At 40.2% G+C, this 13401-nt stretch overlaps 1 protein-coding gene across 2 annotated transcripts in view; it reads right to left on the bottom strand.

Annotated features, from left to right (window-relative positions):
• The window catches only part of drp2 (dystrophin related protein 2), a 76141-nt gene that overhangs the window by 18511 nt on the left and 44229 nt on the right, over positions 1-13401 (bottom strand). For both annotated transcript variants that reach the window (XM_044204371.1, XM_044204372.1), the window contains exons 12-18: positions 13033-13234; positions 9878-9963; positions 6283-6440; positions 3998-4164; positions 3150-3261; positions 2122-2258; positions 135-200 (exon numbers count right to left, since the gene is read on the bottom strand). In XM_044204371.1, coding sequence (XP_044060306.1) covers positions 135-200; positions 2122-2258; positions 3150-3261; positions 3998-4164; positions 6283-6440; positions 9878-9963; positions 13033-13234 — 928 coding nt within the window. The remainder of the gene's footprint in view (positions 1-134; positions 201-2121; positions 2259-3149; positions 3262-3997; positions 4165-6282; positions 6441-9877; positions 9964-13032; positions 13235-13401) is intronic.

Genomic DNA, 13401 nt, shown 5'->3' with positions numbered 1-13401 from the left:
ACAAGGCAGGGGAGGGGAAGAGGTGGAAGCAGGGGTGGAGTGAATATAAAGAAGGGAGGTTGATTTGGAGAGTGGAAAGTGAGAGACTTTGTTGTAATGATTTGATGTATAGCACAGCACAGTAAGTCACGTACCTGCTGGCATAATGTTCAATCCTGCTGTGTGTGTCTGCATGGGGCAGCTTGGGTGAGGAGCACGGCCTGGGAACAACAGAAGAAAACGTCAATACCTCACCAAGGCATTTTTAACACTCAGCCAGTGTGACTGTGTGGTTGCAGAAAAGCCAAATCTAAACAAATTGCTATAATCCAGAAGAAGAGAGTTTTATTTGTGAACATGGAAAACTTTCTTGCTAAGATGCAAACAAGATAGATTTATACAAGTGCTGTACTTAAGTACAATTTTTGTGTATTTCCATTTTATGCTACTTTATACTTCTACACCACTACATTTATTTGAGAGCTTTAGTTACTAGTTTGAATATTAAGATTTTACACACGAAACATATAAGGGTCTTAAAATATGATACATTTCCATTGTTTAAACCACTTGTCGCCAACATTTATGGTTTGTGATGCTTTATAAACAAGCAATACCCACTCATGAACCTTCACGTCAGGTTGCATGTGTCTATGAGCTTTGAGTAGTTCAGGATCTGGAGTGAGGAGATCTGGAGCATACAGTTATAGTAAGAGCTTTTTAATAAGGCAGAATACAGCTATTCACACCCAGAATATTGAGTATGCAGTGACATGTCATTATGTTAATGTGAATCATGGATCGGCCTCCACCCTGAAATCCTGGGGTATTGAAAAGATTTCCCTATCCCCTAGAGGAGGAGACACTGTAAACAAACTGATTGGCAGGACAAGCTACTGGATTTATACATTAAATACTATTGAACCATGGATGAAATGAAGAAATGAATCTATCTTGTTTTCTATGATTTCTATATGATGCTTCCTGGATAATTTGATGGTTTCTATGATGTTTTTATGATGTGTATTTATATATGCTATGGCAGTATGATATTGGCCAGACATAAGCATCAACCAAACCCTGTCCATCCAACAAGAGACAGCTATTAGCATTTTAAACGTCTACACTGCCTTTTCTTACTGTGATGAAGACAAACTTTATGTTGCAACCTATTAAAAAACTCTCATTATAACCGCATGCTTGAGGTCTCCTCACCCCAGATCCTTTTTTTTAACAATTAACACTTGAAATGATGAAGGCATTTGCAAATGACAAAGTAACCAAAGAACTACTCATTTTAGTCATGTAAAGGTCAAAGGAGAAAGCAAAGATTTGAGAACAATTTGAAAAAATATACACAATTTTGTGTTGCAGACGTGTTTTCTTCTTCCCTATCTTGTTAATAACCTCGCAACCTCTCCGATTTATCCTAAAACACCCTTGCAGGGTCCTCACCCCCAGGCTGGAAAACACTGTAGTAAACTACTCCACTAGGTGTATAAAAAAGTTAAAATCAGCTCCATTTCAACCAGCTACAACATTAAAATGCTCCTTATACATTAATGCATCAGTAATAATAATACAATAATATAATAAGCAAGTAAGTATAATAAGTAATAAGTATAATAAAATACAATAATATATAAATATATTAATATGAGGGATAATTCCGCATAATGAGTGCTGTTACTTTTGATAATTGTGTCTATTTGGTTTCAACCAGTGGAGTCTCATCACTGCTCTATGTCAGTGGATTAACTCGTGTAATGTTTAAGGTTATAATTTATGTGTATACATTATGTTACACAATCAGGCAAAAAATGCACTCATAATCATGTTAAATCTTCCTGGGTACTGTCGTAGCCCTAAGCTATGCTTCTTGATGATCTCATGGACTTTAGTCTCATCGCTCTTGCTTTTCCCTTTGGGTGAGACTCACCCATGTAAACAGAGCATCTGATCCAGACTGAGATCCCAGGAATAACATTATGTTAATTTTGAACACAGAGCTGTCCCTTTAACCCTTCTCAGTGCCCAAAATTGTCAGAGCATGATAATTAGCCTACAACAGCAGGGTGAAAGTGAGACAAAGTGAGACAGAGAGATGTCTGTGTTTTGCGAGAGTATATGTGTGGGACTCACGTCTCTGAGCTCTCAGCTTCCAGCACAGATTGCACCGGCAGGTAACCTCTTTGAGGGTGCTTGGTGAAGTACTGCTTTGATCTGAACTTATTCTTCAGAGTCTTGGCAAAGTCCCTCATCTTCTCTCCCGAGGTTGTCTGGAGTGTGATTTAGGAGGCGAGGTGTTGGGGTGGGGGGTTGGAGGAGGGGTGAGAGGCAGCAGTGGTGGTGGAGGCAGCGGGAGTGGATGGGTGGGAGACAAATGACACCCCTTAAGAATTCTTGAAAATGTTGCTTTCTCCCAAATGACCTCATCTGAAATTTGTCCTCTCTGTCTCGGCGCTGGTTTGTCTTATTTTGACTTTAGAAGATTAACTTATTCCTCCACCCATATTTCTTATTCAGTTTCTGCTGCTCTCTCTGCTTCCTTCCCTTTTATACTGTTTCGAATCCTCCCTTTTCTCTCTCTGGCTCTCTATTTCCTGCTCTCTCTATCATAGTAGAAATCTATGGGCGCCAGCCTGCCTCACCGTTGTGAAAAACTGTAGCTAGCTAATATAAAATATTGTCCAGTGAAAAAAAATCATTGTACAGATGGCCTTTTGCTATATTTTACAGCTCAGAATTGATTAGAGATTAAATCTGGCACCATCTCAGTACACTCCAGCACTCCAGCTACAGCTACTCCTTTGAAATTAACTGGACTTCGGAGACTATGCGTGCAACCGCTTAAGACTCTGGTTTTATTGGGGTTTAGTGCACAATGTGTGCTCCAAATAGCACTTTATGTGTGCACTATGTGAGCCAGAAAGGGTGTTACTGCTGAGTGGTACTCAGTCTCTGCATACCATAAATCTGGAAAAGACAGTGTATGCATACCTAACAGTATACACTTAGAGATGATAAGAGATCTCACAGTGGAGAGGGAGCTAATTCTATGTCTGGCAGGAATCAGGAGATAGTAGGATTTTTTTATACAGCTGAGTTTTATTTGTCCCTGGAGCCTTAAATTTGTATTCAGTTAAAGCATTTGATAATGTTTGTCTTACTGGCGTGTAGTACTCCATGATGGGGTAGTGTAGTTTCTTTCCCTTGGTAGTGCGGCCAGTTAGAAAACATGTCTGGCAGATGTCCACATTGAACTGCTTCAGACTGCGATACCTGTCAAGATCAATATAACACAGAGGCTGAACTGATGTTTGCAAGAGACCTGGGCAGAGTAGAGGGGTGTGTGTATGTGCGTGTTGTGTCGTGTGTGTGTGTACATCTATCTTTGTGAGGACCAATTTGAGTTAGGGTTAGGGTTAGGACCTTGGGAGTGAGGACATTTATGGAAAGTGAGGACATTTTGGCCGGTCCTCACTTTTGGACAGACCTTCAAAGGGCTCTTTTGAGGGTTCAGAATTTGTTTATGGTTCATATCAGAATTAGGTTAAAGGTTAGAGATAGTTAAGTTTAGGGTAAGGGGCTGGGGAATGCATTATGTTAATGAGGGTCCTCCCAAGTATAGAAATACATTATCTAGTGAGCAGCGATTCTTATATATAATGAAAACATAAAACACCAGCTGCTACAATAAAATAGATTTCATTGTTTCTCCTTTTGACTTATAAAATGTTCTCACAAGTAATATTCTTATTTTTCTAATTATTGACAAGCAATTTTAGTGAAAATTATATTTTTTAAGACTTTTTTGCAGTTATTTTACATACACAACTACTAAACTGCCCAGTTCTTTTAACGTATTATTTCCATTAAACTTGCAGGAAATGTATTTTTACACACCGTCATAATGGTATAATCCATACAATTTTACAATTTTAACACGTGTATTGGGTTGTGTATGTGCATATCCGCATGTATCTGTGTGCCCATTTACCTAGACTGGCATACCTACCTGAAGCCCTTGATGGGACACTGTTTGCAGATGTAGCATTTGGCCTGGTGCTTGGTTGACTCTGCAGCAGTCACACGGTGGAGGACAGGCAGCCAAACCATTGACTGGGGCTCCAGGCTCATCCACTCCAGGAAGTGAGACACCTCAATGGCAGGTTTCCCTGGGGCCTGGAAAAGGAAGATGGGAGGGAGGAGAGAAGTGCAGGAGACTGTAAACAATCCAAATATAGACCAACAGCAGGGCAGGTACATAAAGTAATAAGAGGAGAAGGTGTGCTTCATTTCCAAAGATGGTTTCAGGTGAGCTATTTTTGAAAAAAGGAATCAAAGAGAATACAAAAGATAAGAGGAGGAAGGAGAGGGAAAAAGAAGATGTACTACACTGTGGGATATTTTTTGCTTTTATGCAACTACTTGAACAAATATAAAGCTAAAATACAGCAGACATACATTATGTGTCTGTGTATATACTGTATGTGTGTTTGTGTGTTTGCAGACTCACCTTGTTGAGACTTCCAGAAAGTGGGATAAAAAGGAAGTCAACCTAATAAAAGAATGACTTGCAAAGCGCTGAAAATCCGTGATGTGCTAAATTCTCATTAAGTCTGCATCAGAGATGCATTAAGGGGTTGATTTCCCTGGGGCTCTCTCCACCGCTCAAGCAAAGTAGCATACTAAATGTGTGTGTGTGCACGCACTGATCACACAGACTGTGAGGTGTACAGAGGTGTAGAGTCTCCCAGGGGTGAAGGAGCTCTTCTCTGGTAGTAGAGTAGCCAGCTTTGCTCCATGTGTGAGGTCAAATAGCAGCCCCTCGCATACTGAACACCTGGAACTGGCACTGACTACACTGAGCATCTCAAAGAAGCACGTTGAGCAGATGATATGCTTTATACATCATTGGAAAAGTGGAGTGATAAACATTCAGTCATCCATCAAAACTTGCTGCTTTCTGCACCATATATCCACTAAACGCCCCCCAGTTCGCATTACATGGATATTTCATCTACAACTAACTGCCCTGACATGGAGCAAATGGAGAAAGGAATTGATTTTAAGCAGCTGTAGCTGATACAACAAGCGTAGACCAGAATAGAGTGTGTATAATTAGGATCTGCCTAAAAAAATGAAGGAATTAAAAGGCTTTGCATAGGCCACCTTCCAAAAAAGCTGTGGCCTGCTCCTAACAACTCCCTAATTATCTGGTGTCCCAAATTGAATGTCACAAGGTGAAGTTCCTGCAACTTGTGCCAAATGTACAAGTTCAGATGCCTTCAGAACAAGCAAAGGATGGAAAGACAAATTAATTCATGCTTTAAGTATGTCTCCTCATTAGCTATCGCTTTTTGCGCTGCTGGACTATGTGACCTCGCTTCATCGTATCAATATTCCAGTAGATCATATTCTATAAGCAACTTTCAGATTTAAACTTCTTGGATTTCATAGTCTAGTAACATCATGCATTATCTACCACTGACTGTGTTTTATGAGCATTAAAAGCGATGCAATATTAATGTGATGTTATGTTTGTAAGGCAACATTCTGAGTATGTGTGGTGCAGTTGGGGCTTCTTTAGGTAGAATAATTATAACTTCTCCATTTCATGAGATAGTGCATTTAGCTTCCTCTTCCTCTGAAGGAAAGACAGACTGTACTGATGTCAGTAAAACACAATGGGCTTCACATAGCTGGGAGCTTCCTGGTGTGACATCATAATTTTTTCATACTCGCTTCTTAATGAAAAGCATCAAGGCAGCAAGGCAAATGTTTGATTTTGACATTCATTTTTTAAGTTTCTGCCTTTAAAATTCTGTTTCTGTATTTGTAATACTGTCTTCGCACAGACAAGTTCTGTTCTGATTATCTGGAGGTCACTTGTTATTGTCGTACTCAGTAATTAATAGATTAGCGGGTTTGAGATACATCAGTATTCTGTAATAGCATGAATAAGTGGGTTTTCAAGGTCGACTTCAAATTTCTCGTTGGGGCAATCAAGCCATTGATTGACACTCCACAGTGGTGGTCAGCCTCTCACTTGCTTCAAGTGTAAATATGCTGGTCTAACAGGGACATTTGGCAGCTAGAATCCATAAGAACTTCACAGCTGCAGTAGTTGTATCTTGTGACAGATTCAGAACAGTGTTGGGGTAAGGTGAACTCACAACATATGTCATATGTCCCTAGTATGTGTGTGCATGTGCGTAGCTGTGGACACACTGTTGCCTGTTCACCATTGCCTGTGAAGGTGTTTAGGTGTGACATGCATGGCGGTGCCTCTGTCCTCACCACGCGGAAGCAGCTGCGGACGCTGGGCTCCACATTGCTGCCCCCGAAAGCAGCGACTTCACCCAACTGGCGGGGGATCTGGATGGCTTCATGGAGCAGCAGGCTGAGGTGACGCTGGTCTGTCAAACCTCCAGGACCAGATACCTGACGGAATAAGTCTGCAACCACCATAAAATGCAAAAAGTAATGTATGAATTGTACAGTAACTAATATTAACTAATTATACACCAGTGTGTACCAGCATTGGCTGTGCACTGCATTTGTATGCATGAAAAACAGCTGCTTGCATATGTATTATCATCACATGCATTTTTCCTACACATCTACATCTGCTGATTTAGGGCATCTGTATTCAGTGCTAGATTTACTCAGCTTTTCAAAATGTAAATTAGGAATTTAATTTCAAAGGGAAGCATTCACAATTTATAAAATGTGGCAGTTTGTCTACAAAATAATAGCATAACTTTAGTATGAACATAAAAAACTGTATGCTGAGTTTAGAACACATCTATTTTTCATCCATTTTATAACAATGAGCCTCCAATCCCAGGCAACAGGTTTACCAAGCCTAGTTTTGTGGAATGAAATTCACTTCAGTGACATATAGACAGAGACAGAGTCAGTATTAGAGGCCTGTCTGGTCTGCTTGGAGCTGAAAGAGCAGCATAAGTGGATTCTTGTCAGGTTTTGAATGAGGCCTTTACCAAGCTAGCTGGGACTGAGGAGATGAATGCTGACAGGCGTGGGAGGGTGCTGCACAATGCGAGTATAAGCATCCCATGTATCCCCCTCTCTGTGTATTTATTCAACCCTACAGGGACAACACTTGGCTTTAACACCTGCATGTTAAACAGCCTCCTCTATATAGTTCTCATAACCAGAGATGAGGCATGTTTGACATTTTAAATGTTCACATTGAGCTGTTTGATAGAAATGGGTTTTGGACATGTTTTATGGAGATACACTACCATAGTATATTGGGCTTATTACATCTGAAATGTGCAGGCTGCAACATTGTAAAACCTCTAGTGAGAAAATGGTATTCCTGGAGTTGGCAGCACAAGCCACAAATTATCTGAACCATGTATTATTAGAACTGGTTACCGGACCCCAAAATGGTGCCTGTTAATTCCAATAAGAATTGCTCGCCTGGCTCACCAAAAATGTTTTCTAGTTTCTGGGTTTACTTCCGGGGTATGCGGCCCACTGAATATGCACAGTAGTGTTTCTCTCGTTGGCCCTACCAGCAAGTTCCCGCTGAGCCCATAGACTTTACATTGTGATGACGTCACAGATTTTTAAATAGCTTTTCTTGGCTTGAGGAAAGTTTTACAAATATAAAACCTCCATGGATCAAAAATTCATAATAGAAAGAGTCACAACTGACCTTGTTTGCGGTTTGGGGTGTCCTGTCAACAGTTTTATAGACATCTCTTTTATAACAGTGACCTATGGGGAAAATGCTTTTTGAGCTGCAGGGGGATTTTTCGTTGCAATACTGTGAGTGGCTACTAGAAATAAATGGCTGCAAGGCTGAGCGGCGGCGCCATATCCAGTTCTTATTATACATCCATGATCTGAAAACCCATTTCAAGTTTTTTTGATTAAGTCTTTAATAAATTTTCAGTTATTAGTTAGTAGTTAGTATGAAACTACCTCTTTACTAAATTGAGGTTACACAATACACACACAGTTACAAGTGTTAGCATGCTAATATTTGCTAATTAGCACAAAAAGAAGACAGATGAGCTTGATGGGAATGCCATTAGTTTTGCTGGTATTTTGTCGTAAAACAAAGTATTGGACAGATGAAATCATGGCAATCCATCCAATAGTTGTTGAGATATTTCAGTCTGGACCAAAGTGGTGGACCAACTGTGTCATGGTTTGGGGTTTTAGTTAGTTATTTCCTGTTTGTTTTTTGGTAAGGGTTCTTCTTCATGTGTCTTAGGTTACTTTACTTCCTGCCTTTGTGTGTTTTCATGCCTGTGTGATTGTCTGCCTTGCCCTGATTACTTTCACCTGTGTCTAGTTATCCGCCCCCTCACTTGTGTATTTAGTCTGTGTGATTCCCTTGCTCCATTGTCAGTTCGTCCCAGATGCAATGCTGGTTTGTGCCTTGTGTTTTTGCCACCTGGACCCATCTGTCTGTACCTGTTTGTTGCCTGTCTGTGTACCTGCCTGCCTACCTGTTCCTGCCAGTAAGCTTCAAATAAATCATTGAACTGCACTAGTCTGTCTGTACTGTGTTTGGGTCCTTTCCCTGTTGGCCTGCTTACCAGCTGTGACAGACTGACCGACAGACGGACATTGCCACCCAATTGAGCCAACTGAGTTTGTCCAGTTTTTAAAGATTAAGTTAGAGGAAACTAGCAGTGCAAATCCAGCATACACTTTGTAAGCACAGTTCTCACTACATGATTTCAGCCTGGAGTTTAGTTTGCTTGATAATTCACCATCAAAACATCCATGTAATTAAATTAAGCACTGCAAAAATAAAATAAAGTCATACTTTGCGACTGTATGGACCATTTCTTCCCCTGTAATATATTCAAAAACTGATTTTAGATCTGACGGTAGATCTTTTTTTTTTCTGATGTGAAAATTAAAATTATAAGCAGAAGCCAGTAACAGAACAGTAAGTGGTGCTTTTGTCAAATTAGGTGTGAAAGCAGTACATGTCTGCAAAATTGTGTTTGTGCAGAGGCAATTGTTAAATAAAAGCAAGTAATGTAATATGTAATGTCAAAAATGAGTGTTACCATAAAGTCATGTAATTAAACTACTTTTGAAATAGTAATGATGAAGCATGTTCCTTTTTTGAATCACAAGCCAAAGACTGGTGATGATGGAATAAACATCCACCATCTGTATTTCAAGGTGGATTGATGCAAATGTTTCAGATATATTTGCAAATATTTTGGAGCTGGAAAAAACAGGATCAGTCAGAGAAATTACAAACTCTTAAGGCCACCACATGTCTACCTGAACCCAGAAAAAAAGAGGGCTGACTCACCTCAGGGACCATTCAATTGAAGGCAAATCTCTTAACTCTATCTTTATCTTTAAGAGCTGACACAGATGGTGCGCCAAGCATGAATAATCCTGGCATGGGTTTGGCCATGTTGTCTCAGATCCTGTATCAACTACAAGCTCCAGGTCCAGCTATCATCAGTTCAAATGCTCACTCTCCATATTACCTATATTTACAGGATGACTCATAAACTGGGGTTACGATAGAACAGTAAAAACATATCTCAGACTGGAGCAGCGCACTAATAAAACATTACAGCATAATTTATAATCAAAAGGAGGAAGGGAGCAACTTAGCTCTTTGCTAGTTGACTTGAGAAGAAAAGAGAGTGAGAGCCATAGAGTGTGCATGAATGATGTTTTTGGCAAGCAATCCATTTAAGACCCCTGGTGTACTTTGTAGAAGTAAAGAGAGCTTTCTCCATTATGGCGGCAGAGTCATTTCCTCCATTAGACTAAGTGGATGTCTTTATGTAATACTGGCAATCAAGGCTGTTTTGTTTTGGCTCATTGTTTTAAGTTGAGGAGATGTATTAGGCACATGAACGAGCATCAGACTCACATTTGTACTTCTCTTGGACGTCTGCATTGCACAAGCTCACCAATCCCATCTTGAAGCTGAGAACTCGCATTTTGCCGTTCCGAGCGCTAGTGGAAAGAAAGAAGAAAAGTTGTAAGGTTACAATTTTTGTACAGTGAATTATCTCAAATCACGGTGTATTGTGTTGTGGTAAAATATTCATACATTGGCTGAGCCTTGCTGGGAGGGCCAAAGTGTTGAGGAATTACATGGGTCAAAGAAGTATAGGTCAGTGCAACAATGTGAAATTCTATTAGAGCACATCCAGACTAACTAAAGGCACTGTAGGTACTTGATGAAGTATTGTGTCCATGAGTTTATGTCCAGAAGAGCAATAAATAAGCTCACATACACCACAATGTCATTTACAGACCAACACATGCATGCATACTGCATAAACACACACTTAAGAACACACACATCCAGCATTTGTGAGGCTCAGAAGTGCTGTCCCCAGCTGAATAAATATTCTGGCCAATGGCAAGGCCAGTGAAATGGGTACTGTTGTCCCCTGACCTGAGCCTAAAAGGGTCACATTAGCTTTTTTTCTGCTTGAAATAAAAAAGGGGGATATGGAGAAGCTACTGTGGAAAAACTGGATTTTGAGAGGCAAACACACCGTCACTGTTCGTGTTCAGATTTCACAGCTCCAGTGCCAACGCAGCCTGGAAGAATTTACTGCCAAGCTGAGCAGCATTGGCAGAAACCACAGGCTTATCAAATTAACATTTGAATCGTTAAGTGAGAAATCAAGAGCATCACATTCATCAGAGAACATCAGATCAATGAAGTATAAAATTGAATCAAAGAGTGACTTAAATTTCCAGAGCTGGGTGTTGCTTTGAATGTGTTCGAGTAGGGACAGTGTTTTTTAACTGCCAGATAGGTCAAATCATGAGGAAGTGAAACAGTACTAAGGCCAGGCCATTAGAGTCAGGTTGATAAAATTAGAGTCACATGGAGAAACATGAGAAAGGAGAGCATTACTGTCTTTTCCCCTGTTAAATCCAGAGGAGCTGGAGAGCACATGGGAACGACTGGCTGTCAGCACCTTTCACACACACTTTCCGCTGTGTGTCACATGCCATCTTCAATATGCAACCCACTGCTGCTCTCTTTGGGGGACATGTCACTCCTGCACACCCTGCTAATGTGACACACCTCTGGAGGACACACAAACATATATGCACACACGCATGCTGTGATATACTGTAATGCACATTCACTGGCGCAAACACAAATAAACACCCATATAACAATGGACTCACAAACATTCACACTCTTCATTCAGATTCACTGCCGCTATTTATTGGAAAACAAAAAAGTAATTACTGAAATTTATGCAGAGGGTAAAGTCTTTTGTCTCTCATTAGCAGCAAGTAGTTAAGAGCTACCGCCTGAATTTACAGCACTCGTGGGGTTATTCCTGTATTTCTGTGTCTGTGCTCAGTGTTTTTGTCTTTAAAGATGGCACAAAATATTCAAACAGGAACAAAGATGGGGTGAATGTTGGTGTGAAAGAGGATTTGTTTCTGCTGTATCTCAGACGGGATGATTGGCCTTCTGCCTGGACATTGTTATTGAAGCTTTAGCCATGCTGTGGCTCTTTATAGGTGTCTGTACAACAAGTCATTGAACCAATTACATCAATCTGCAGACAGACTGTCCTAGGACTGTGAGGAATAGTTAAAAATTGTTTTCATAGTAAATGTTTATAGTGGCATGATATTACTCATAGTGAGTCATAGTGTGTATGTGATGTCTATTTACCTAAAGCGCCATTATTTTTGATACTACTATTGACTCAAATGACCTAGGGTAATGTGAAAAGGTCCTTTAGCAGTGCTAAACCCACTGAGAATCAGACCTGGCTCTGCAGCATTTCTAGACCTGATACAGGACTATCATACAGTACTATGTATCACGGTCATGGATGGCAACTTAAGTGACACCCATTTCTAGCATTTAAAGCTACCCTGGAGAGTTGTATGTTCATTAAGTATCAAATCAGACAGTAAGAGAATAGATAGAAATAGGAATCCACCGGAGGGAAGGCCACAGTCTAGATTTACAATGTCAGTCATATGTAAGTCATAAGTAAGAAAAACACAACAAACACTGAAAATAAAATCTAAATGGTTGGTGGTAATATTACAAGGATACAGATGTAGGTGGTATATTAGTATATATTGTATATAGTACTGTTGGAACCTTGTTTGTATATGCCTTACACAGACACAAAATCTTCTGAACTGTCGCTATAATACTAAACTTTATGAGCATTACATGACAGAGATTAGTGTAAAAGACTACTGCACAGATTTAGCGTTGCACTCCTATAACATTGTCACCTCATGATGGACAGTAAAAACATTTTTTTTTATTGAAATTGATGTAGCAAAACCAGAGACATTGTCTTTTTTATTCCACGCATTCGTCTTCCTTGTCAAAGCCTGGCGCCTTACCCACAATGCAACTCGACTGCCCACAGTTCGGTCAGCCGTTCAGTCGGAACTCCACACACCCAAATTTCTTCATTTTCAAACTTAGTCTGTGACATCACTTGAGACAACTTATCTCTCTTGAGCCACAAAAGGCTTTTTTACAACTTTTTCACATTTACAGTAGTACCTGTAAACAGACTGATGTGTAAAATTGGCACAGTTCCCCTTTAAGTAGCTATCCAGGTCAGTGACAAATAGTATAAACGTCTCTGAGGATGGCTTAACAGTGAGCTTTTATCTCATCATTGTGGTTTTTCGGCCTGCACACAGGCTGTATGAACGTCATCAACTCAGTATAAATCAGCACTGAGTCAAAATATAGTAAACACTCGAAAACAAAGTCAGTCATCTCTGGAGGTAAAGACTTAACTTTTCTCAGGAGTTGGTGGAGACCGATTAAGAGCTAAAAGGCAAATTAATATTGGACTTAAATTTGTCAGGTGGCAAGAAACACAACTCCAAAGGGGAACTCAAGTTGCTCTGTGTCTGCTGCATGTAGACTCTAACTTAGCCAATGGTATATGAAAGCTGTGTTGTTTAAAAAATGACTTGATGCAGCTTTCAACGAAAATTGGTTAAAAATAAATACTTAACTTTTGTCAAAATGGAAACATCTCACCCCGGCTTACCCACCTGTCGTAGACATTGAGCAGCCAGTTGAGACACATGTCAACGCAAAGTGGAATGTTGACCAGGATGGACCTCTCCTCCTCCAGCCTCTCGTACAGAGCCGTCAGGCCATGGATCATCTCCACCACATCCATCACATGCTCCCCCTGCTGCAGCTCCTGCTCCCGAAACACCTCCACAAGGCTGCTCAGCGCCACTAAATCCACTTAAAACACACACAGATACGTTTTAAGGAACACAGATACCCGGACAAATTTTACTCATCTCTATTCAGATGTTCACTTTGAAATTGTATTTCTGTGAATTTTTTAGAACATGCTGGAAAGTCTTTTTTATTTTTAACATTTACTTGTGACCATGTGTATGTACAGT

The sequence above is a fragment of the Siniperca chuatsi genome, linkage group LG8 (assembly GCF_020085105.1).
Source record: "Siniperca chuatsi isolate FFG_IHB_CAS linkage group LG8, ASM2008510v1, whole genome shotgun sequence".
Classification (NCBI taxonomy): Eukaryota; Metazoa; Chordata; class Actinopteri; order Centrarchiformes; family Sinipercidae; genus Siniperca; species Siniperca chuatsi.
Note: the sequence above shows the minus strand (reverse complement) of the source record. Positions and strands in the feature narration are given on the sequence as shown.